The sequence below is a fragment of the Mobula birostris genome, chromosome 3 (assembly GCF_030028105.1).
Source record: "Mobula birostris isolate sMobBir1 chromosome 3, sMobBir1.hap1, whole genome shotgun sequence".
Lineage (NCBI taxonomy): Eukaryota > Metazoa > Chordata > Chondrichthyes > Myliobatiformes > Myliobatidae > Mobula > Mobula birostris.
In genome coordinates, this window is record NC_092372.1 from 98,769,485 (window position 1) to 98,796,357 (window position 26,873).

The 26,873-nt window shown below is 40.3% G+C and overlaps 1 protein-coding gene across 2 annotated transcripts in view; it reads right to left on the reverse strand.

Annotated features, from left to right (window-relative positions):
• Positions 1–11,732: 11,732 nt before the first annotated feature.
• The window catches only part of tmem175 (transmembrane protein 175), a 31,827-nt gene continuing 16,686 nt past the window's right edge, over positions 11,733–26,873 (reverse strand). For both annotated transcript variants that reach the window (XM_072251898.1, XM_072251897.1), the window contains 4 exons: positions 23,763–23,927; positions 17,909–17,987; positions 17,389–17,518; positions 11,733–13,382 (listed from right to left, as the gene is read on the reverse strand). In XM_072251898.1, the coding sequence (XP_072107999.1) occupies positions 12,722–13,382; positions 17,389–17,518; positions 17,909–17,987; positions 23,763–23,927 (1,035 nt within the window). In that variant the 3' untranslated portion in view covers positions 11,733–12,721. The remainder of the gene's footprint in view (positions 13,383–17,388; positions 17,519–17,908; positions 17,988–23,762; positions 23,928–26,873) is intronic.

A 26,873-nucleotide genomic window follows, 5' to 3' on the forward strand; every position in this document is an offset into this window, starting at 1 on the left:
GAGTACCAAATAGTAACGAGCCCTTCTATATTTTCTCCCTCTGGGACCCTGGCCTTTGTGTTTATCCAATCTCAGGTCTTTGAGCCACATTACTAGTTGCTTAAAATCTGCAATGGAGGTAAAAGTCAGTAGATACAGTATCTTAATTGTGATTTTGAATACATGTTAAAACTCTCTGGTTCAACATTCTGAAGTCCAGCAGCTTCTGTGTTCTGTTGAATCTATTAGACAGATCTATATTGATAAACTAATTCTGACCATTATTGAAGGTTATCTAAGATCTGTATAACTTGTACACAATTAATATACCATGCAATTAACTTGTTTTGCAATCTCAGCCAACAGTGTTTCTGACTTATGGAAACTTTGGTTAAGGCATACCTACCAGAACCCTAACATGACCTGTGAGATGCCTATACTTGAAAAGAAAAGTTCTTCTGCTCAGAGGATGATGCCTGGGGACAATTTCTGTGATCTGGGGTTTTTATGTCTTGGTTCCAGTCAGATTCCAAAGATGCTGGACTAGAGAGTTTCAATCACTTAACTAATTAACTGGTAACCTTTAGTGCTGTGGAACTGAATGGAGAAATTGCAAATGAGACAAAATGCATGCCTTTAAATTGTGTGGTTGTAGCATTAACAACATTGTGAAAATTTGTTTGGTTGGTGGTTGACTGATAGGTGAGTTCCAGTTAAAATGCAACTCAATTTCACCTGTCAATGTTGAAAAATAAGGTGGCATGAAGATTGAGATAATGATGTGTACATCTTGTGCTAAAAATCTAACACCCTTGCAATCAGAAACCAGTCCAGGTCAACTTTCTAAAGTAACTCAGAACAACCTGGAAAATATAGTTTTTCCTTCCCCCTTCAGAAAAAAATTGGATTGTCATTGCTTGACAATGTTGAATTTCTAGGCCTACGTGAGTAGCTATTGTACCAGTATTGAGACAGTGCTGTTTCCACAATGATGTTTTAACAGGCTCATGATCCCATTACATTTCTCTTTACTGGAACAGAATAGCAGCTGGAGATGCAGAAACACAGGATCCTCATTGCTGCCTGAGTGATTTATTCCTTAGAGATTGTTGCTATTCATCTAAAGCAAAACAAGGCCTTCTCCAACATGTGATTTCAAGCAATGTACAGTAAGTTCCATTTCAATTTTTGACATGCACTTAGCTAATTAATGGTTCAAGAATCAAGATTGTTTAATGTAATTTCCATTACACAAGTGCAAAGGAGAACAAAATTATTATTACTCTTAATCCAGTGCAGCACAAAAAACACAATAAGAAAAAGAACACAATAATAAAGAACAATAAATATAAATACATTTCTTATATAGAAATTGATTGCATGTACATAAAGTAACACTAGGCACAAGCGAGTCTGTATGTCAGGTGACTCTGACAGGACATGATAAAGCAGTGGCAGTGGGTGGGCTGGGTTAGTGGGTAGAGATGTTGATCAGCTTTACAGATTGGGGAAAGTTTTGAGTCTGGTCGTTCTGGTATGGATGCTACTTAGCCTCTTCCCTGGTGGCAGTGGGACAAACAGTCCAGGAGCAGGGTGTGTGGGATCCTTTATGATGTTACCGGCTTTTCTAGTACCTTTCTGTGTGTATGTCCCTGATGGTGGGGAGGGCTGGTGATACATTGGGCAGTTCTGACTATCTGTTGCAGAGCCTTCCTGCCTGGCACTGTGCAGTTTCCATACCATTCAGCATGTTAGGGTGCTGTAAACTGCGCAGCTGTAGAAGGACATGAGTATAGATATGCAAATTCCAACTTTCTTCAGCAGAAAGTAGAGATGTTGATGAGCTTTCCTGACTGTGTACAATGTGATCTGGGTCCGTGAGTGGTTGTGTGAAATGTGCGCTCCCAGCAGTTTGAAACTGCTCGCAGTTGCCACTGCTATGTCGCTGACATAAAGAGGAATATGAGTGGTGAGTGTTCTGAAGTTGAAAACTGTCTCCTTTGTTTTATTGACTTTGAGAAGAGGCTATTTGCCTGGCACCAGGTCTCGAGCTCTTCCACCTCCTCTCCATAGGCTGTCTCATTGTTGTTGGTGATGAGATCGTGCCATCATCAACATCGTGCTATCCTGACAATGTGAATAGGTGTTGGCCATGCAGTCGTGTGTGAGCGGAGTGTACATTAATGTCCTCAGCACACAGCCCTGGAGGCAGGGGTGTGCAGTGTTGTGGATCATGGGGAGGGATGAGTGATGGTGCATCCTGACTGTCTGAGGTCCGTTGTTAGGAAGTTCAACATCCAGTTGCACAGTGGTGCACTTAAACTGAGGAGTAAGAGTTTGTTCACCAACATCTGTGAGACAAGTGTTGAATGTTGAACTGAAATCTGAAAACAGCATTCTAACATGTGTCCTTGTTTTCTAGGTGTGACAGGGCCAGATGCATGAGCGGTTCTGTCAGTAAGCATATTGTTTAGTGTCCAGTGTGGCAGGGATGGAGTTTTTTATGTGCTACGTTACCAGCCATTCAGAGCACTTCATGATGATTGGCATCAGTGCCACTGGGTAGTAGTCATTTAGAAACATACAAACATAGAAAACCTACAGCACAATACAAGCTCTTCGGTCCACGATGCTGTGCCGAACATGTACTTACTTTAGAAATTACCTGGGGTTCCCCTTAGCCCTCTATTTTTCTAAGTTCCATGTGCCTAACCAGGAGACTCTTAAAAGACTCTATCATATCCACCTCTACCACCATCGCCGGCAACGTTTTCCATGCACTCACCATTCTCTGCATAAAAAAACTTACCCCTGACATCTGCCCTGTACCTACTTCCAAGCACCTTAAAACTGTGCGTTCCCATGTTAGCTATTTCAGCCCTGGGGAAAAAGCCTCTGACTATCCATACAATCAATGCCTCTCATCAGCTTGCACACCTCTGTCAGGTCACCTCTCATCCTCCATCGCTCCAAGAAGAAAAGGTCAAGTTCACTCAACCTATTCTCATAAGGCATGCTCCCCAATCCAGGCAACATCCTTGTAAATCTCCTTGCACCCTTTCTATAATTTCCACATCCTTCCTGTAGTGAGGTGACCAGAACTGAGCACAGTACTCCAAGTGGGGTCTGACCATGGTCCTATACAGCTGTAACATTACCTCTCGGCTCTTAAACTCAGTCCCACAGTTGATGAAGGCCAATGCACCGTATGCCTTCTTAACCACACAGTCATCCTGCGTAGTAGCTTTAAGTATCCTATGGCCACAGACCCCAAGAACCCTCTGGTCCTCCACACTGCCAAGAGTCTTGCCATTAATACTAAATTCTGCCATCATATTTGACCTACCAAAATGAACCACCTCACACTTATCTGGGTTGAACTCCATCTGCCACTTCTCAGCCCAGTTCTGTATCGTATCGATGTTCCTCTGTAACCTCCACACTATCCACAACACCCTCAACATTTCTGTTATCAGCAAATTTACTAACCATCCCTTCACTTCCTCATCCAGGTCACTTATAAAAATCACGAAGAGTAGGGGTCCCAGAACAGATCCCTGAGGCACACCACTGGTCACCAACCTCCAAGCAGAATATGACCTGGCTACAACCATTCCTTGCCTTCTGTGGGCAAGCCAATTCTGGATCCACAAAGCAAGGTCTCCTTGTATCCCATGCCTCTTTACTTTCTCAATAAGCCTTGCATGGAGTACCTTATCAAATGTCTTGCTGAAATCCATATACACTACATCTACTGCTCTACCTTCATCAATGTGTTTAGTTACATTGTCTGTTACATACCTCCTGGGTATCTGGTGACTGTCTTATGACCATGATGTAATTGAGTTTCTTGTGATGGTAGAGTGATGTAATTTTCCCGCCAGTGTGAGGTCACATGATGGCATGTTCTCAACAGGTATATAACCGGAAACCCCTGTAGTTACGCAGTTGATTTGTTGTTTAATTCATCAGTTACTCCGTTATGCTGCGTATTCGTCTCATGATGCAGTTTCGTTTTAAAGTGGAGTTTTACTTTCTATTGTAAGTCTAGTATTGGAGAGTGAAGATCTTACTAAAGTACGGGAACTTGAAGGATTGAATAAAGTTGGTGTCGTTCGGCGGTTTCATAAAGGGTTGACCTTATTGAATCTTCATTCAGAAATAGTGACCTACATCTGAGATAACTCCTGTAATATCAGGAAGGTTTTTGCAATGTTCATTCGCCAGGAAAAGGTCAGTTCCTTTAAGCCATTTTATTTCCTTCGTCGTGAATCCTTTGGACGGGATCAGCAGTAACGTCATGTCTTCGAAGAAATCTGTTTCCAAAGAAGTCTCTGCTTATTGACTGTGTAAATCACTTGGACTATCAGATTTACTATTTAAAGACAGTGTTTGAATTTACCACTTTAAGAACTGTTCTAGAGTTGCCGTATAGCAGTTAAATTCCGGTTAAGTTAGTCGTTTAACTACTTTTCGCTATTGTTGAGCTGAGTTTAATAAATGTTTATGTTTGTTTTTAAAACCTGACTCAATTCTATATTCATTGTTGCTGGTCACGTGACACCTCAAAAAATTCAGTCAGGCTGGTAAAGCATGACCTGTCTTTGGCAAAGCAATGCTGACTTCCGAATTATATTACGCCTCTCCAAATGTTCATAAACCCTGCCTCTCAGGATCTTTTCCACCAACTTACCAACTGCTAAAGTAAGACTCAATGGTCTATAATTTCATGGGCTATCTCTACTCCCTTTCTTGAATAAGGGAACAACATCTGCAACCCTCCAATCCTCTGAAACCTCTCCTGTCCCAATTGATGATGCAAAGATCTTTGCTAGAGGCTCAGCAATCTCCTCCCTTGCCTCCCACAGTAGCCTGGTCTCGGTGACTTATCCAACTTGATGCTTTCCAAAAGCTCCAGCACATCCTCTTTCTTAATGTCTATATAGTCAAGCTTTTCAGTCCACTATAAGTCATCCCTACAATTGCCAAGATCCTTTTCCTTAGTGAATACTGAAGCAAAGAATTCATTAAGTACTTTTGCTATCTCTTCCGGTTCCATGCACACTTTTCCACTGTCACACTTGACTGGTCCTATTCTCTCACGTCTTATACTCTTGCTCTTCACATACTTGTAGAATGCCTTGGGGTTTTCCTTAATCCTGCTTGCCAGGCCTTCTCATGGCCCCCTCTGGCTCTCCTAATTTCATTCTTAAGCTCCTTCCTGCTAGCCTTATAATTTCCTAGATCTCTATCATTACCTAGTTTTTTGCACCTTTCATAAGCTTTTCTTTTCTTCTTGACTAGATTTTCAACAGCCTTTGTACACCATGGTTCCTGTATCCTACCATCCTTTCCCTGCAGAACACCAAGCAAATATCCCCTGAAATTTACCACATTTCTGCTGTTCATTTCCCTGAGAACATCTGTTCCCAATTTATGCTTCCAAGTTCCTGCATGATAGCTTCATATTTCCCCTTACTCCAATTAAATGCTTTCCTAACTTGTCTGTTCCTATCCCTCTCCAATGCTATGGTAAAGAAGATAGAATTGTGATCACTACCTCCAAAATGCTCTCCCACTGAGAGACCTGACAACTGACCGGGTTCAATTCCCAATACCAGATCAAGTACAGCGTCTCCTCTTGTAGGCTTATCTACATATTGTGTCAGGAAACCTTCCTGAACACACCTAACAAACTCCACCTCATCTAAACCCTTTGCTCCAGGGAGATGCCTATCAATATTGGGGAAATGAAAATCTCCCACATTGACAACGCTGTTATTATTGCATCTTTCCAGAATCTGTCTCCCTATCTGCTCCTCAATGTCCTTGTTACTACTGGGTGGTCTATAAAAACCACCTGGTAGAGTTATTGACCCCTTCCTGTTTCTAACTTCCACCCACAGAGACTCAGTAGACAATCCCTCCATGACTTTCTCCTTTTCTGCAGCCATGACACTATCACTGATCAGCAGTGCCACACCCCCACCTCTTTTGCCTCCCTCCCTGTCGTTTCTGAAACATCTAAAGCCTGGCACTCTAAGTAGCCATTCCTGTCCCTGAGCCATTCAAGTCTCTGTAATGGCCATAACATCATAGCTCCATGTACTGATCCACACGCTATGGTCATCCACTTTCTTCATGGTACTCCTTGCATTAAAATAGACACATCTCAGACCATCAGTCTGAGTGTATCTCTTCTCTATCACCTGCCTCTCACACTGTCTACAAGCTTTCTTGATTTGTGAGCCAAACGCCCCTTCCTCCGTCTCTTCAGTTCGGTTCCCACCCTCCAGCAATTCAGTTTAAATTCTCCCCAAGAGATTCTAGTTTGAACTCTCCTGAAGGTGTGGAGTTCTTTGGTACGGGGATGATTGTGGCTGATTTGAAGCATGCGGGGACAGCAGCCTGGATGAGTGAAGTGCTGAAGTTGTCCATGAAGATGTTAGCGAGCTAGTGTGCACACTCCCTGGGTACTCATCCTGGGATGTTATCTGGTCCAGCCGTTGTACTGGGGGTTGACTCTCTGCAGAGTCCTTCTCACGTCTGCTGCTACAGACGGTGGCTGCTCACCTGGGAGAGGGGTAGCTTTCATGGCTAGAATTGCGCTGCCTGCCTTGCAGTATGCATAAATGTTGATTAACGCATCAGGGCATCAGTGGTACAGCTGACACTGTGAAGTGCCAGGAGCGGAAGGGTGATGTGGGTGCAGACACATCCAGTCCTGAGAAGCCAGGCAACATCATTTGTTTCCAAACAGTTGGTTTATTGATCATTGCATAATGACCCTCTGGTGTTTCCCCACTCCCTCCCCTCTCCCTTACCCTTTTCCCAACCATGATATGATATACATGCCTCCAAACAGTAGCCAGGATGTGGGCTACAAAATACAATGGGAGATAGAAAACACGTCAAAGGGCAAAATTAGGATAGTCACGGAGATTTCAATATGCAGGTAGATTGGGAAAATCAGGTTGGTACCTCGATCCCAAGAAAGAGAATTTGTTGAATGCCTACGAGATGGCTTTTTAGAAAAGCTTGCGGTTGAGCCCACCAGGGGAAAGGATATTCTGGATTGGGTGTTGTGTAATTAACCGGATTTGAATAGGAGATTATGGTAAAGGGCCCCATAGTGATCATAAAATGATAGTCTTCACCCTGCAAATTGAGATGCAGAAGCTAAAGTCAGATGCATCAGTATTACAGTAGAGTAAAGGAGATTATAGAGGCATGAGAGAGGAGCTGGCCAAAGTTGATTGGAAAGGGGCACTAGTAGGGATAACGGCACAGCAGCAATGGCTGAAGTTTCTGGGAGCAATTCGGAAGGTGCAGGATAGATACATCCCAAAGATGTGGCATTCAAAAACAACATAAAAGCAAAATAGAGGGCATATAATAGAACAAAAATTAGTGCAAAGTTAGAGGATTGGGAAGCCTTTAAAAACCAATGGAAGGCAACTAAATAAGCCATAAGGAGGAAAAGATGAAATGTGAAGGTATGTTAGCCAGTAATATCAAAGAGGATATCAAACCTCTTTTGGATATATAAAGAGTAAAAGAGAGAAGAGCGTAAATATTGGACCACTGAAAAATGACACTGGAGCAATAGCAATGGGGGACGTGGAAATGGCGAATGAACTAAATTAGTATTTTGCATCTGTCTTCACTGTAGAAGACACAAGCAGTATGCTAGAAGTTCGAGACAGTCAGGGGCAGAAAATAATTCACTGGACTAGATGTACTACACCACACGGTTCCGAAAGCAGTAACTGAAGAGATTGTGGAGGTACTAGTAATGATCTTCCAAGAATCACAGGATTCTGGCACAGTTTCTTGATTTGTGAGCCAAACGCCAAAGTTACGAAAGCTTATGGGGTGTTAGCTTTCATAAGTGAGGGATAGAGTTTAAGAGTCGCAATGTAATGTTGCAGCTCTATAAAACTCTGGTTAGGCCACACTTGGAGTACTGTGTCCAGTTCTGATCGCCTCACCATAGGAAGGATGTGGAAGCATTGGAAAGGGTACAGAGGAGATTTACCAGATTGCTGCCTGGCTTAGAGAGTATGGATTACGATCAGGGTTAAGGGAGCTAGGGCTTTACTCTTTGGAGAGGAGGAGGCTGAGAAGAGACATGATAGAGGTGTACAAGATATTAAGAGGAACAGATAGAGTGCTTAACCAGCGCCTCTTCCTCAGGGCACCACTGCTCAATACAAGAGGACATGGCTTGAAGGTAAGGGGTGGGAAGTTCAAGGGGGATATTAGAGGAAGGTTTTTTACTCAGAGAGTGGTTGGTGCGTGGGATGCACTGCCTGAGCCAGTGGTGGAGGCAGATACACTAGTGAAGCTTAAGACACTACTAGACAGGTATATGGAGGAATTTAAGGTGGGGGGTTATATGGGAGGCAGGGTTTAAGGGTTGTCGCAACATTGTGGGCCGAAGGGCCTGTAATGTGTTGTACTATTCTATGTTCTATGTTTCAGGGGATTGGAGAATTAAAAATGTCACTCCACTCTTTAAGGGAGGGAGGCAGAAGAAAAAAAATATATATGCCAGTTAGCCTGACCTCAGTGGTTTGGAAGATGGTGGAATTGATTGGTAAGGATGAGGTCTAAGGGTACCTAGAGGCACATGATAAAATAGGCCAAAGTTAGCATGGTTTCCTTGAAGGAAGGCCTACAAATCTGTTGGAATTCTTTGGGGAAACAACAAGCAGCATAGACAAAGGAGAATTGGTGGGCTCTGTGTACTTTGATTTTCAGAAGACCTTTGACAAGCTGCTGCACCTGAGGCTGCTTAACAAGATAAGAGCCCATGTATTACAAGAAAGATATTAGCATGGATAGAAGATTGGCTAACTGGCAGGAAGCAAAGAGTGGGAATATAGGGAGTCTTTTTTGATTGGCTGCCAGTGATTAGTGGTGTTCCATAGGGATCGGTGTTGGGACTGCTTCTTTTTACATTATATGTTAATGATTTGAATGATGGAATTGATGGTTTTGTGGTCAAATTTGTTGATTAGATGAAGAAAGGATGAGGGGTAGATAATGTTGAAGCAGAAACTGCAGAAGGACTTAAGACAGATTAGGAGAATGAGCAAAGAAGTGGTAGATGGAATACAGTGTAGGGAAGTGTAGAAGAAATAAAACCGAAACGTCGACTGTACCTCTTCCAATAGATGCTGCCTGGCCTGCTGCGTTCACCAGCAACTTTTATGTGTGTTGTTTCAAATTCCAGCATCTGCAGATTTCCTCGTGTTTGCGGAAATAAAAGTATAGTCTGTTTTCAATATGGAGAGACAATTCAAAAATCTGAGGTTCAAAGGGACTTGGGAGTCCTCATGCAGTCAGTGGTGAAGAAGGTAAATGCATCTGCAGAATTCCTCGTGTAAGGTAAATGGAATGTTAACATTCGTTTTGAGAGGACGAAAATACAAAAATAATGCTGAGGCTTCACAAGGCACTGGTGAGGCCTTTGGAGTATTGTGAGCAGTTATCTAAGAAAAGATATGCTGACATTGGAAAGGGTTCAGAGGAGGTTCACGAGAATGTTTTGGGTAAGAAAGGATTATCACAGAGGAGAGTTTGATGGTTCTGTGCCTGTACTCCTTGGTATTTAGAAGAATGAGGGGAGGATCTCCCTGAAACCTATTAAACATTGAAAGACGTAGATAGAGTAGATGTGGAGAGGATATTTCCCATAGAGAGGGAGTCTAGGACCAGAGGGCACAGCCTCAGATTAGAGGGGCTCAGATTTGGAACAGAGATGAGGAGGAATTTCTTTAGCCTGAGAGTAATGAATCTGTGGAATTCATTGCCAAAGGTAGCCGTGGTGTTCAGGTCATTGGGCATACTTAAGGCAGAGGTTGATAGGTTCTTGATTTGTCAGGGAGAGAATGGGGTGATGAAATGGTAGAACAGACTCGATGGGACAAATGGCCTAATTCTGCTTCTATCTCTTATGGTCTAATTTTTTGTATACAATAATTTGAGCTAATATAGCATTATTAATGAGGCCAAATTTAATACAATGGATACAGTTAATTGGGCTATCGGTTAATCAGGGCAGCCATTTAAGAACAAAAACTAAATTGAGAAAATAGCCAGGATTCCCTTCATTTATTTGGGACTCTATGTCACTTATTCGGTGCAGGGCAGGAGAGAGTTGCTAGATTCTAACTAGTGTCAGTCACGTGCACTTGGATGCTCATTAGACACTACTCCATGCTTAGAGAGATCCCTTTTTAAACAGCATCAGGTGCCTGTGTGTGTGTGTGTTCAAAACACAGTGATTTTTGTCACTGATATGTTGGCGAGAAATAAGCAGCAAGACAATTCCAAACTATTTCACTCACCGTGGATTCAAGCATTCAGGCTTGGAGAGGCAAAAAATGGCTGGAAGTGGAAGGACTTGCACAAACCTTCTTCATGTCAAGCCACGTAACAAATTGCCACTGCTGTTTTTTTAGTGTTGAGTTAACACTTCAAACATCGGTCAATCATTTGCTTTAAATTACTATTGCAAAGTAACAACATTTCATGCAAAAACAAGGCTGAAGCATTGGCAACCATCTTCAACTAAAAGTATCAATTGTAAATTCACTTTAGCCTCTATCACTACTGGTGTTACCGTTCAGCCAACTTGCCTAATAAGAGTGGATCATCTGAAAAAGTGGATGATGCATAGAAACAACCAAGACTCTGCCCTGACAATATCTCAGCTGTAACATCAAAGATATGGTCTAGAATCAAGTACAATTCCATTCCAGCTACCTTTACATTGGGAAATGTAGCAATTCAAGTAGGAAGCCCAGCACCAACTTCAACTGTGCTTACCCTATTAAGGAATTAAGGATAGCGTCCATGCTAGCGTTTTTAATTGTGCTGCATTGGATCAGGAGCAACAAAAAAACCCACAAAGAACAAAGAACACCATAATAAAAAAACACAATAAAAATAAATATATAACTTATATAGCTAGATCGATCGTATGCTAGGTATAGGAGTGTCCCTACATAAGGTGACTGACAGGAAATGATAAAGTAGAGGTAATGGGCAGTGTGGAGGGGTTAGTAGCTGGAGCTGTTGATCAGGCTTGCTGCTTGGGGAAGTGACTTTTTTCCGAGTCTGGTGCTCTTGGCGTGGATGCTACCAAGCCTCCTTCCTGACGGAAGTAGGCCAAACAGTTCATGAGCAGGATGGGTGGGATCCTTCATTATGTTACTGGCCTTTTCCTGGCACCTTTCTGAATATGATGGCGGATAGCCTGGTGCCTATGAAGCACTGGGGCAGTTTTGATTACCTATTGTAGAGCCTTTCTGTCTGTCGCAGGGCATTTTCCGTACCTTACAGTGATGCAGCATGCTGGGATGCTCTCTACTGTGCATCTGTAGAAGGATGAGAGTATAGATGTGCATTTTGCAGCTCTCTTTAGCCTCCTCAGAAAGTAGAGGCATAGATGAGTCTTCCTGATTGGGTGGGAACTATGAGAGGTTGTACGATGTGTGCCTTGGCAAGAGAGGTTTCTACTGCTGTGCTGCTAATGTAAAGAAGAGTGTGAGTGGTGTGAGTTCTCCTGACATCGATAACCATCTCCTTTATCTTGTTGACATTGAGGAACAGGTTATTTGCCTGGCGCCAGGCCCCGATCTCTTCCACCTCCTCTCTGTACGCCATCTCATATGACAATCTCAATAAAGAACTATATCCAATTACTTTTGAAGGAAATGAAAACAACACTATATGATGAGCATAATTTATTTAAAGCCATAATTGTTCACTTACATTGATATTGCAGTCTTAAATTTCCAGATCCAGAACAATCAGCATTTGACAATAAACACTACAAAAGTTCAGCATGGACATAGAATAAGATGACAATTTAACAACTGATAAATTTGAAGACTTTTAAGACAAAGGTTAAAAGGTACTGCAGGATTTTACATAATTTCATTCCACTGTACAATGATTTTTCCCAGCTTATTCAAAAATATTACTTCATGCTATAACTTATTTTATAATAACTGCTACAACAACATAATCAGTTATGCTGTTGGAGGTGATCATTTAAAAGGTAATAGATTCTGTGAACAGGCATGAAGATTGAAGGACTTATCTGTGGAACATAAATCTGTTATTTCAGAAAATTATTGTCACAGAGTTAAGGAGTCAATCTGGAATGTTCTATACTTAAAAACATATCAATTGTTAAAGCAACTTACTTCTTCAGTATTACCGACTTACATACAGTAAAATTGTCACTGAGATAACACTGTAGTTATTTTAGAAAAATGCAATATAAAAAAAATGAAAATTGTGTTTCATGTTAAGAAAAAGGACAAAAATGAAACTTGAATTAATACAGAAAATTGAAAATTGTACTGAAACATTGTTATTGTAATAATAACACTGAAACTACGCCATTGCTGAATTATTCAAATCTTTTTTTACACACAAAATGGTGCATGTAAAATATTTAGACAAAAATTAGGTACAAAATAAATAACATTATTTGGATATACAAGGAATGTAATTTTACAACATTTTTTATCACCTATGTTGCCACATAACTATGTTATACGATGACATTTCAGTTTTAAAGTTTCACTTTATGAGTTTTGAGATATTAAGATGTTTTGTGAACAAAATAACGAGGAAAATTATTACAAAGTTCAAATATGTTTAAGAGCATTTTCAACCCAATCAACATTTCCATGTTGTATGCACTGCAACTATGCTTTTCTCATCCCTCACTCACAGAGACAGCACACTCTTCTTCCTCTTTCAACACTGATGTCCTTGGTTTTAATTGATTAAATAACCATTTCACAACAATTAGAGTAATTCGGACAATGATTCGTAAAAGAACAAATGCAAAGGGAACAACAATTTGCATCAAATGAAAAATTTGTGTGCTAAATCTACTTAAAATATATGTCAAGCAGAATGTAACAAATGCAATAGAAGGATAAAGTGAAAGCTTGGCAAACATAAATGTATGCTCTTTGCCCCCATAACGGATATGGCGATGCAAGGTTTCCTTCTCATTGTAAAGTGCTACAATCCATATTGCAAATTGAAAAAGACTTGCAAGAAAAATTATAACACAATTAATTTGAATTGCCTCAATTTCATTGTGTGACTTGGCAGCAAATTCATGAGTGAGCCTAAAGGCCAATGGAAGTCCACCAATGAAAGCGAGAGAGAGAGTATTCAGAAGGCCCATTAGTCTTGTTGTCTTAGTGATGTAGAGAAAGAGTGAATGATGCACAAACCAAAGAAGGCCAACTGTCACAAATGAACCAAAATATGCTAAAAATTCCGGACCATACTCACTAAGTGCCTCGAAGAGTTTACCATGGAACTTTTCTGCAACTTCTTTAGAATCAGGAACATTGTCCTCACTGAAATAACAATGTGCCAATAATGTTACAAGAAAACTCAGTCCAATAGTGCCATGACCATCACTTTAGCTAATACATGAATTGACTCTGCATTTATCATAAAAAAAACTTTCTTGCCAATGAAATTAAGAAAAGCCAGAAAAGAAAGAAGTAGAAATGTAGATCTGAAAAGTGGATCGATTAGAAAGCTAACACATGACTTATTCACAAAATACTATGTTATGAGCCAATTTTTAAAGATAATGTGAAAGGTAGCAAAATAAACAAACTTAGAGATCAAGCTGGAAAGAGAACATCGACGTAGCTAAAAGCTCTGCCATCACGGAAGGAAGAGATGGTTCAGAAGGCCAGCATTAAAGAAATTCCATTGAGGAAAAGATATGGAATAAAGGAAGATATATAGCTTATGGATTGATTTATAGATCATGACAGTTTTAAATTTGAGACATAAGAGACTGCAGATGCTAGGATCTATCCCAAATAAAAAAAAAACAAGCTGCCAGAGGAACTCAGTAGGTCAGGCCCAGCATTTCTGGAGTCAAAGGTTGGTTGATGTTGTGGATCAAGACTCTGCATCATGGCAGTGTATAAAGGGAAGATAACCAGCATAATGAGGTGAGGGGAGGAGTGAAACTGGAGCTGGCAAGCCATTGGTACATCCAGGTGAAGAGGCAGTGTAGCAATTGTCATCCAGCTTCTGTTGCTATTTCCACCCTTCCTTTCTTCATCTGGCTCCAGCTGCCCACCAATCCCACCTTTCCTGTATCCATCTATCACTTAGAAGAGAAAATCTGCAGATGCTGGAATTCTGAGCAACACATACACAAAATGTTGGAGGAACTCAGCAGGCCAGGCAGCATCTACGGAAAAGAGTACAGTTGATGTTTCAGGCCAAAACCCTTCTCCAGTCCTGCTGAAGGGTTTCTCCGACATTTTGTGTGTGTTACTCCATCCATCACTTGTCGGTCAATCTTTTCACTAGCTACCTCCCCTTTACACACCAAGTTCTGATGCAGGGTTTCCAACAGAACTGCTGACTATCCCACTGCTGCAACAGACGCTGCCCGACCCACTGAGTCACTTCAGCTGCATGTTTCTTGCTACAGTTTTAAAAGGAATGGATTACATTAGGGAGTGAATACAGATCTACAGTGGGGAAATGAGAGACGCAAACCTCACGTGTTTTAAAAAGCTGGAATGTGTAGCGGGTGGAGAGCAAATCACTTGAGTCTAAAAGATAACAATTTGTAAAAGAGTTACCTTACTATATAATTTAGACACCACTACTACTTAATAAATAGTCAGTCATGATTATATTTAATAGTGGAAGGATGAGGAGCAGCTTAGCCTATAAAATCATGACTCATCTAATACTGGCCTTGTCTTCAAATTCATTGGCATTACCATTGCTGAATCCTACAATACCGATACCCTGACAGTGAACAATACATCACAAACTTATTCAAATGCTGTGGCAACTGAGCCAGCTTCTTCCTCCACCATGAACTCTCCATTGAGTGAATAGATGTAGCTGCTACAGCACACACAAGGAGCCTGATGCTGTCTACAAGTTGAACAGCACCTCTCCATTTAATACTTCATGCAAGCTTCCTGTGGCTGCAGCCAGCACTATATACACAATAGTTTATAGTAAACTGCTAACTGTTGTGGTATTTCTCAAACCTGCAAACTCAGACAACCATACAGACAAGAGCAGTAGGGGTAACACTTAGATCTCAAATATCCATTATTGATTATCACAACTTGAATACGTCTTGCTTTTCCTCTATCCTCACTGGGCAAAAATCCTGGAATGTCCAAGCAATCAACATTATTGGATTACCTTCTTCACACAAGTAGCAACTGTTCAAAGTTGGCTTCAACGACTACTGGGAAATGAACAGTAATCACTAAAAAATCACTCTTCTCCTATAAAGATCTCATTATTGTACCACCCTTTCAAAATCATTAATCCACTTTTAGTAAAAGATTCCTTTCAGCTACGTTAAATAGCAAAGCTCAGTTTTGGCAATGCTGATTTAATTGCAAGGAACACTTCCAAAAACAGTAAGGCCAGAATAATTCCAGAAAAAGGAAACTGAATACTGTACAGCTTCATTAATTTAATTGTGTATGTTTTGATTTCATGATCCTGGTTTACATAACAGTTGGATGTTTAATATTTTGATGTACCCACAAGAAGGTTTTACTTCTATTCTTTCTTTCTACATTTGAAGCTTTGTTCACTTTCTATCTGTAGGATCAAACTAAGATTTCTCTAAAAATGTCTAATAAAGACATTTCTCTAAAAATGTCTAATAAAGACATGGCTAAGATTTCTCTAAAAATGTCTAATAAAGACATGGCTAATTCCTAAGATACCCTTGTTCTTTATTGGCTAAACCTGTATGACATACTTGCTAATGGTTAACTATCCTTTCTTGTCCTCAGACTAGTTGGTCACAAAGCCTCCCTGAATCACTGAGGCAATTTAACACTGCTACTCATCACATAATTCAAAGTTCAAAGTAAATTTATTATGAAAGAACACACGTCACCACATACAACGGTAAGATCCATTTTCTTGTGGGCATACTCAGTAAATCCACGACCATAATAGAATCAATGGAAGACCACACCGACAGTGCAGACAACCAGTGTACTAAAGACAATAAACGGTGCAAATATAAAAGACAAAAAAAGCAATAAATATTGAGAACATGACACTAGGAGTCCTTGAAAGTGAGTCCATAGGTTATGGGAACAGGTCCGTGATGGGGCAAATAAAGTTGAGTGAAGTTATCCCTTTTAGTTCAAAAGCCTAATGGTTGAAGGGTAATAGCTGTTCCTGAACTTGGTTTGTATGGGTCCTGAGACTCAGTTACAGAGTAGAATGCTATGAATTCTCTATGAACTCTCTACTTTCCGATGGTTGTTCCTTAGCTCATAATAATACATTTGTTATTGTTTATGATCTATTGTAATCCATGACTCTGAAAAAACAACTTTACATTTTAATTTTAAAGAGGGATTAAAATATTATCAGTTATTAAACACAGATAAAAAAGTAAAACAGTGACTTCAAATTTGACTGAACAGATCAGAATACTGCATGAGTAAATCACTATGTTAGATTATGTTTAATAATTCTCTGCAGAACCACTGCAAGAGCAAATTCATGGCTCAGCATGTATTTGACTTCTATGCCTGAATATTACCACTTGGAAATTGGAGATGATCTGCTGTTCACGTACCAGTGAATCTCACATTCTGCTCTGGTAATAATCTGGCATTACACTAAAAATGATCTACCTTGATTAAGAAAGCAAATGATTTGTTTATGTTTATTACTTTTTGTTTACTTTCTAGTAGTTTTGAGCTTTTTAAAACAATTTTTTGTTTTTAGTTCTAAAATATTATTTAATTTTATTTGACTTATCTTTAAGTGACTGACAGAGATATTTAAAAGCGGTTTAAAAGGCCTTTGACAGCTGTAAAATGTTGAAAGGCTACCAGGACATTCCAAAGCTGAGTTTCAGTATCCACTGCGTGTGGTCTAGTGGCCGCCATGACCCTCTCTGGAATGACATGGCAGCTAGGACTCCAAGTCACACAATATTACAAAGCCACAAATGGTATATGCAGCTCTGGGAAAAGCACAGGAGTTGGGAGGTGGGAGGTGGGAGGTGGGAGGTGGGGGGTGGGGGGTGGTGGGTGGAGTTGGTGGTTAGTGGACAGGGTAAGCAGATCAGATTCAGTGCAATCCAGCCCATGGAAGGTGTCAACAAATGCAGAAAGAGTACTTCAGTACCATTTTCCTTCTACTTCTAATGAAATTGTGGTTAGCAATGTTAGGAAACACTGTTCAGTGTTAAATTTGGGTGATTAATCCATTAAAGGCTTCTATAATATCTCAACACACCAGCAAAGAACCAGCTAAGAAAGCAAAATATGGTTAAGTGGTTAAAAACTCTAATGATGCACACAGTGTAGATACATAGCTCACCATATATCTAAGATAAGAAGAGTTGCAACAATAGCATACACTCCATCACTAAAAGCTTCTACTCGCTCTTTGCTCAGCGGCTCATTTGGATGAAATGTGTAAAATAGCACTCTTTGTATTTCTTTTCGACCTTGGAAGGAAAACAAGATACATAAACAAACATTTGCATCCTTTTTATTTTAGTTACAATGTATTTTTGCAATCGGAGTAGTTAATCACAAAGTTTTCATTAAAACTTACCTAAAATTTGTGTTCCCTTGGCTTATGCTTGAACTATTTACATACTACTTCTTACCATGACACTATGTTTCCCAAAAGAACGTAAGTATTTTAGTTGTAAACTCTCCACGATTACTACATTAATTACCTACTGACATTGACAAGAAATGGGAGGAATGGAAAAGCAGTTTGCTGTTGCATTTCCTTTAAACTTCACTTTCTAAATATGATTATAGAGCTATAAACACATTGGAAATGCCAGAAACAGACTTTGCATGATCTTAATAGTTCACATACTCACCCTTAATTTTGTTTCCACACCACTGTGTAATCTGAGTAACGTATGGGAGAAAGATGACAAGTGCAAGCACTACATATGCCTGTGAAAAATAATGTTTTCAATAATCAAATCAATGTGAGATCACGCCACAATGCAGCAAAAGATACCTGTAGTAATTTAATTTACAAGAGAAAAAACAAAAGTTGAGTCATACAGCACAGAGGAGCTATTTAGCTCATTACACCATCTGCCCAATAAAATATAGCCTAGCTTGGAGGGATCCTATGGCACAGATTTCATCTGGGAAGCATGTCAGACTTAACTGGCAAGCTCTTGCACTGTCTAAGTCTGCCTATTGTATATCCTAAAGCTCCTCACATAACATTCCTCTGGCATCTGGCTGTCTTGGCCTTGCATTTACCAAATATCAAAAAGATTGTTTTTGAGGACATAAGACTGTTTCTGAATATGCCTCTCACTTACAAGCACACATCTAAAGACTACTAAAAATGAAACACAGAAATACATGGAACCTTACTTATTATTTCACCATAGGATCCTTCCCAGTTCCAAGCAGAGCAATGTGCAAACACCACAGAAACAGCAACTGACGACAGGATAAAATTCCTATGCTGTACCAATTCATTGCCCACCATGATGACTATGCTGGCCCCTCTACTACTTTAGATTCTGCAGGAAGCATTTCCATCATAAGTTTGGTAAAAGCAGATTTGTGGTTCACCACTGGATTTAATGAAGCGTCTAGTGTCAACCACAGAACATAGTCAGTAGCCATTAACTGTGCAGGAATTCAACTTTCCCATGTTTACATACATTTGTGCGAGAATCCCAAATGTATGTATATTTACAAGGGAAGATAGCCCCAGTGAACAATGCGACAAACGGGAACGTCCGTCAGACAGTTCATGAAACTATTTCGTTTATTACTTCTTTTTTCAAATATGATTCTGCTACTGAGCTGTGTGCGATTGGAACCTGTGATTTACATTTTGATGATTTGTTTTTGGACTGATTGAGTGATCCGGCACTTTGCTGTGTCTGAAGGAGTTTGGTGAATTTTGGAGCAGAGTGTGCAGCCTGGAGACTCAGGTTTCTCACTGATTAAAATGAGCAAGATCGAAGTCAATGAGGATGAAAGCAGAGGGCAAGTGGGTGTTCAGCGTCATCAGCCAATGTTTTACCAGTCTCTCTCTCCTTCTCACTTGCTGCCAGACAAAGGTGCCTCATTTGACTGACTGGCTCCCTCTCCCTCTTGCTCACTTCTGCCAGAGGAAGGTGCCTGTGTTTGACCGGTCTTTCTCTCTCCCTCTCGCTTGCTACTGTGGAGGAAAGTGCTTGCGCTTAACTGGTGTCTCTCTCTCGCTCTTGCTCAGTGTCTCCAGAGAATGGTGCTGAAGGGGAATAAAGGAGGATAGTAAAAGCTTCTTTAGGTATGTTAAAAGGAAAAAAATAGTTAAGACCAAAATTGGGCCCTTGAAGACAGAAGCGGGTGAATTTATTATGGGGAACAAGGAAATGGCAGACACGTTGAACAGGTACTTTGGATCTGTCTTCACTAGGGAAGACACAAACAATCTCCCAGATGTAATAGTGGCCAAAGGACCTAGGATAATGGATGAATTGAAGGAAATTTATATTAGGCAGGAAATGGTGTTGGATAGGCTGTTGGGTCTGAAGGCTGATAAGTCTCCAGGACCTGATGGTCTGCATCCCAGGGTACTTAAGGAGGTGGCTTTAGAAATCATGGATGCATTGGTAATCATTTTCCAATGTTCTATAGAATCAGGATCAGTTCCTGTGGATTGGAGGGTGGCTAATGTTGTCCCTCTCTTCAAGAAGGGAGGTAGAGAGAAAACAGGGAATTATAGACCGGTTAGCCTGACGTCGGTGGTGGGAAAGATGCTGGAGTCAATTATAAAAGATGAAATTACGACACATCTGGATAGTAGTAACAGGATTGGTCGGAGTCAGCATGGATTTACGAAGGGGAAATTGTGCTTGACTAATCTTCTGGAATTTTTTGAGGATGTAACTATGAAAATGGACAAGGAAGAGCCAGTAGATGTAGTGTACTTGGACTTTCAGAAAGCCTTTGATAAGTCCCACATAGGAGATTAGTGGGCAAAATTAGGGCACATGGTATTGGGGGCAAAGTACTGACACGGATTGAAAATTGGCTGGCTGACAGAAAACAAAGAGTAGCGATTAACGGGTCCCTTTCGGAATGGCAGGCGGTGACCAGTGGGGTACTGCAGGATTCAGTGCTGGGACCGCAGCTGTTTACAATATATATTAATGATTTAGATGAGGGAATTAAAAGTAACATTAGAAAATTTGCCAATGACACAAAGCTGGGTGGCAGTGTGAAATGTGAGGAGGATGTTATGAGAATGCAAGGTGACTTGGGCAGGCTGGGTGAGTGGGCAGATGCAGTTTAATGTGGATAAATATGAGGTTATCCACTTTGGTGGTAAGAACGGGAAGGCAGATTATTATCTAAATGGAGTCAAGTTAGGAAAAGGGGAAGCACAACGAGATCTAGGTGTTCTTGTACATCAGTCACTGAAAGCAAGCATGCAAGTACAGCAGGCAGTGAAGAAAGCTAATGACATGCTGGCCTTCATAACAAGGGGAATTGAGTATAAGAGCAAAGAGGTCCTTCTGCAGCTGTACAGGGCCCTGGTGAGACCACACCTGGAGTACGTGTGCAGTTTTGGTTTCCAAATTTGAGGAAGGACATTCTTGCTATTGAGGGAATGCAGCGTAGGTTCACAAGGTTAATTCCCAGGATGGTGGGACTGTCATATGTCGAAAAATTGGAGTGACTGGGCTTGTATACTCTGGAATTTAGAAGACTGAGAGGGGATCTTATTGAAACATATAAGATTATTAAGGGATTGGACATGCTGCAGGCAGGAAGCATGTTCCCGCTGATGGGTGAGTCCAGAACCAGAGGCCACAGTTTAAGAATTAGGGGTAGGCCATTTAGAACGGAGTTGAGGAAAAACTTTTTCATCCAGATAGTGGTGGATATATGGAATGCTCTGCCCCAGAAGGCTGTGGAGGCCAAGTCTCTGGATGCTTTCAAAAAAGAGATGGATAGGGCTCTTAAGTATAGCGGAATTAAAGGTTATGGGGATAAGGCAGGAACTGGATACGGATAGTGGAAGATCAGCCATGATCACAGTGAATGGCGGTGCTGGCTCGAAGAGCTGAATGGCCTACTCCTGCACCTATTGTCTATTGTCTTCTTTGAATGGGTTCCATGGCGTTTCTTTGTTTTGTGGCTGTCTGTGGGAAAAAGAATCTCAGGGTTGTATAACGCATACATACTTTGATAATAAATGTACTTCGAACTTTTGAAGTGAAAATAGTTCTTCACAGAATGCTGGCTTTTTATATAGAAGATTTGAGCTATTATAATCTCTTACCTCACCATTGTACATAGAAGTTAATGAATATGCATAACTATGTAATACAATTTGACTGTAATATTGAATTTATATTATCATTAGTGCTAAATTTACACTTTGATGAGTGAGTAGTGGTAAAGAAAGTATGGGTGCACAACTCATTTTTTTATTCATATAACTATGGTCACTTCTGCATAAGTTTGGAATGAAACCTTTAATGGAACATGTTTCACAGAACTCTGTAAAAGACACTCTATTTGACGGCAGAAATAAAAATCTAGTGTTCCTTTATGGGAGCTCATTTAAGCAAAGTCAGTTTCTCTCAGTACAGCTGCTCATTAACCTGCTGAATAATCCATAATTTTCTATTTGTATAAAAGTGTACTCAGGGTTTATAAGGACTGAAAATTTCTGGTGCTAGAGGAGTTGCTTTTTCTCATTCCCTGGGAAAAGAGATGAAACAACCACCAAACTGAATTTATGACCCCACAAAAATATCAATCATCTTGCAGTATTTTAAAAACTACCAATCCTGTCAAGGAACTTTCTCCCCTTTTATTAGTTGCCCTACCACATGCTGCAGATGCAGCCTGCAGCTACTTGTTCAGGACTGCAGCATCAGCTCACTCTTGTTGATGGCCCTCTAAATCCAAGTTTACTCTGTTTCCTTGCTACCTTCTGTAATGCTGCTGCCACCACCTAAAAATATTATTTCATTAGCTGAGGGATCTGGCAATCAACTGGCGGGTTTCTCGATCATTTTTGACTGGTACCACAGAGAGTTCATGTGTGTGGACTCAAGACTCCCTGAGCAATCCCCTTCCAACTATCTGCTGATGTACTACTACACCTGTTGAAACCATGATGGAAGACCATAAATGGTTGATTGTATGTTTATAACTATGAGTTGCCATGGAAAGTTTTTTCAATTTAGACATAAAGCTTCAGAAGTGCAAGGAGCACATTGTGGAATTGAGTGGTTACGTGTACCTTTATTATGCCTGAGTCTAATGCAAAATCTACATTGAGTAGCTTATCAGTTTACTCATTATGCTTCGATGAAGCTGTTTTAACAATTGTGTGGCTCGTCTGGCCATATCAAAGGTTAGTTCAGAATCAGCCACATTCTCTTGATGTGGTGTCAAATATAGTTCAAACCTGATTAGCTTGGCAAATGCCCTTCCTTAGCAGCAAGCCAAAAAACTTTTAAAGACTTTGTGTTGGCTTCATGTTTGCCTTCACTGAAACTGTCTTACTCCAGATTATTTAATTAACTGAACTAAATTTCCCAGATGTTATTTCTAAACTGTGAAGCTTAAATTCCACCACTGTATTCGGGAAATTTCATTATCAGTCCTGTAATAGAGCAACTAGTTAATAATGGTTCAGCCAATGTGATTAACAACATATTAAGACTTTTGAGTACAGGTGGTAATTAGTCAGAGAAGTACACTCTCTAGGAAAATTCTCAATTCTATGCAAAATAATCCGCAATGCCACGGTGGGGTAGTAGTTAGTGCGACGCTATTACAGTTTGCAGCGTTAAGAGCTCAGAGTTCTATGTTCGATTCCAACGTTGTCTGTAAGGAGTTTATATGTCCTTCCTGTGAGCATGTGGGTTTCCCCTGTGTGCTCTGATTCCCTCCCCAATTCCAAGGGCAGGGCAGTTAGCAGGTAAATTGTCCTGTTATTAGCCTAAGGTTAAATAGGGCTGGAAGGGCCTGTTCTGCATTGTACCTCAATGAATGAATGAACGAATTAATTAGAACTCTGTATTTGGAATGCAAATAAACCCTGAATTTTTATCTTAATTGAGTACTTTAATCTTCTGTAGAAGATTTTTTTAGGCTCCTGAGGTTACCAGAAAAGCCTCAAGAAGATAGCTGTCAATCAAATTTGAATATTATACTCTACTAAACAGGGTTTAGAAATTATGAGGGGAATTATTCCTTTCAAATTATTCAATCTCTAATGTGATGCATTATTTGTTGATCAAATTTCATTAAATGCAGTGCTATGGCAATATACCTATATTACAGAGACAAATACGAAAAGCTCTTCACACATTTCATTATCTGTACTTTGCCAGGATAAGCAGTATGAATCCAGCCCATAACATTCAACATCTTAGTTTGATTATGACATTTTCTTTGATAAGTTTACTGTAAGAGCTTTCTGCTCATATTGGACAATGTCAGTTGTGAGAGTTAAAACAAATGAGGCATCCGGGTAATTAGCTCTTCTAAATAAATCAGTACATCAACATCATCTGAACCAACAACTTTCAGCAGATGAAGTACTTCTGTGATAGGCCATAATGTAACCAATTGAATTACTGCATGCACACATATCATTAGTCCTGAATTTGTTTACAGGAATATTCTTTTCAAATATGGTTCTGGATTGACCAGTTGTATACAGATTCACAAAACGAAACTTACCACTGGACAATAGATGAACGATATGATTCCTGCTATGAAGAACAGAGCAGGTGCTCGTAAAGTCACCTTTAGAATTTGGTACTTATATGCATTTCGATCTTCTATTGCACAAACATGGGCATTTAATAAATAAGGTTGGTGGAATCCATAAATTACAATTATAGCCTGTTAAGGAATTAAAGGAAGAAGTTAGATCTGTTACTTTCTCTAACATTATCACATGAATATGACAGTTAATATCATCAAAAGCATACATTTTTTGAATGTATTCTTGTTTCTCTGTGACTGAATCACTGTGTTCTGCATTCTGTTACTGTATTACCTAGTACTACCTCAATGCACTATTGTAATGATTTGTTTTGTATGGACAGTATACAAAACATGTTTTTCACTGTACCTTGGCATGTAACAATAATAAACCCACTTACCAATTTGTTTCATTTATGTAGACTTGCACAAATGGAAGCAGGATATACTCAAGGGTATCAAGGACAAGCCAGGGAACTACAAGCTAGAAGCCTCACTTTAGTGGTAGGGAAATCACGAGAGGGAATACTGAGGGGCAGAATCTACCATCACTTAGACAGACAAGACTGATGATAATAAATTGGGGTGCCTGTTGACAGTGTAGAAAGTTACAATGAATTACAGAGATCTTGATCAGCTAGGGAGATGGGCTGAGGAATGCCAAATGGATTTCAACTCAGATAAGTGTGAGGCGATACATTTTGGACAATCACACCAGGCCATGACCAACAGAGTGAATAGCAGGATACTGATGAATCTCATTGAAGAGAGGGACCCAGGAGTACAAGTGCACAGTTTGCTGAAAGCAGAATGGTGGTAAAGGTGGTTAGTGTGCTGGCCTTCATCAGTTAAATCATCAAGTTTCCGAATGGGGACAGTATATTGCCGTCCTGTAAGTTGTTGTGAGACCACACTTGGAGAACGTGTACAGTTTTGGTAATCCTGTTACAGGAAAGACATTGTCAAGGAGAAGGGAATACAGATTGACAAGGAGACTGCCTGGACTAGATGGCTAGAGGTATAGAGAGAGGCAGGCCATGCTAGATCTTTATTCCTTGGAGAAGTACCTCATAGAAACTTATAAAATCATGAGGGGCATGGATAAAATGATCAGTCATAGTCTTTTCCCCAAAGTTGGAGAATCTAAAAGGCACAGACACATGCCAAGAAGGAGAATTTAAAAGGGACCTGTCAGGTAACTTCTTTACACAGCGGGTAGTGAGTTGCAGAAATAATTGCGAGAGGTAGTGGTCGAGACAGGTGCAATTGCAACATTTAAGATGCATTTGGATAGGGGAAGAGCTTGGAAGGTTATTGGCATAATGCAGGCAACTGGCACTAGTTGGGCTGAAGGGCCTGTTCTGTGATTATACCAGGAATGGGAACTATGCTTGACATTTTTCCTTACTCAAAGATGCTGAGAAAAATTACATTTCCCTAACTATCAAGATATCTTTGTAATTCATTGTAACTTACTACACTGTTAACAAGCCACCACCCCCACCCTTCCACACAATTTAGTATCATCACTAGATGAGAAAGTAGAAGGGTGGGTTAGGAAGTTTGCTGATGACACAAAAGCTGGGTGTATTGTGGATAGTCTGGACGGTTGTCAGAGGTTACAGCAGGACATTGATAGCATGCAGAACTGGGCTGAGAAGTGGCAGATGGAGTTCAACCCAGATAAGTGTGAAGTGCTTCATTTCATTTTGCTTCTCTATTTACTTGGGAGACAGACACTTCTATAGAAGTGAGGGAAAACAGCAGTGAGGTTATGGACCATATATGGGTAAAGATAGTTAAAATACCCTGAGTCATAGGTGAGGTGCCAGATGACTGGAGTATAGCTAATTTCATTCCATTGTTTAAGGCAGGCTCTAAGAATACTTCAGGAAATTATAGGCTGGTCTGCATGATAGAATAAGTGGTAAGTTATTGGAAGGTATTCTAAAGGACTGGATATATAAGTATTTGGAAGGACAGGGACTGATTATGGATAGTCAACATCGCTTTGTGCGTGATAGGTTATGTCTAACCAATCTTATAGGGATTTACGAGGACATTACTAGGAAAGCTAATGAAGACAAGGCAATGGATGTAGTCTACATGGATTTTATCAAGGCCTTTGACAAGTTCCCACATGGGAGGTTGGTCAAGAAAGTTCAGTTGCTTAGCATTCAGGATGATGTAGTAAACTGGATTCAGCAGAGAAGCCAGAGAGTGGCAGTAGATGGTTGCCACTTAGATTGGATGCCTATGGCTAGTGGTGTGCCGCAGGGATCAGTGCTGGGCCTATTATCATTTTTCATCTATATCAATTGTCTGGATGGTAATGTAATAAACTGGATCAGTAACTTTGCAGATGACACCAAGATTGGGAGTATAATGGACAGTAAGAAAGGCTAACAAAGCTTGCAGCGAAATCTGGACCAGCTGGAAAAATGGGCTGAAAAATGGCAAATGGAATTTAATGCAGGCAAGTGTGAAGTGTTGCACATTGGGAAGATAAATCAGGGTAGGACTTACATGGTGAGCGGTAGAGCACTGAAGAGTGCAGTAGGACAGAGGGATCTGGGAATATAGATTCATAATTCCTTGAAAGTGGCATCAAAGGTAGATAGGATTGTAAAGAGAGTTTTTGGCACATTGGCCTTCATAAAACAAAGTATTAAGTACAGGAGTTGGGATGTTGTATTGATGTTGTATAAGACATTGGTGAGGCCTATTTAGAGCATTGTGTGCAGTTCTGGTCACCTAACTACAAAAAGATCTCAATACGATTGAAAGAGTGCAGCAGTTATTTCCAAGGATGTTGACAGGACTTGAGGGGCTGCATTGTATGGAGAGATTGATAGCAAAAATGAGGGGACATTTGATAGAGGTACACAGAATTATGAGGGATATAGATAGGTTAATTTTAAAGAGTTTTTTTCTGAGGTTGGAGGAGACTGGAAAATTGCAAATGTCACTCTACTCTTCAAGAAGGAAGAGAGACAGAAGAAAGGAAATTATAGGCTAGTTAGTCTGACCTCAGTGGTTGGGAAGGCGTTGGAGTCAATTGTTAAGGATGTGGTTTTAGGGTAC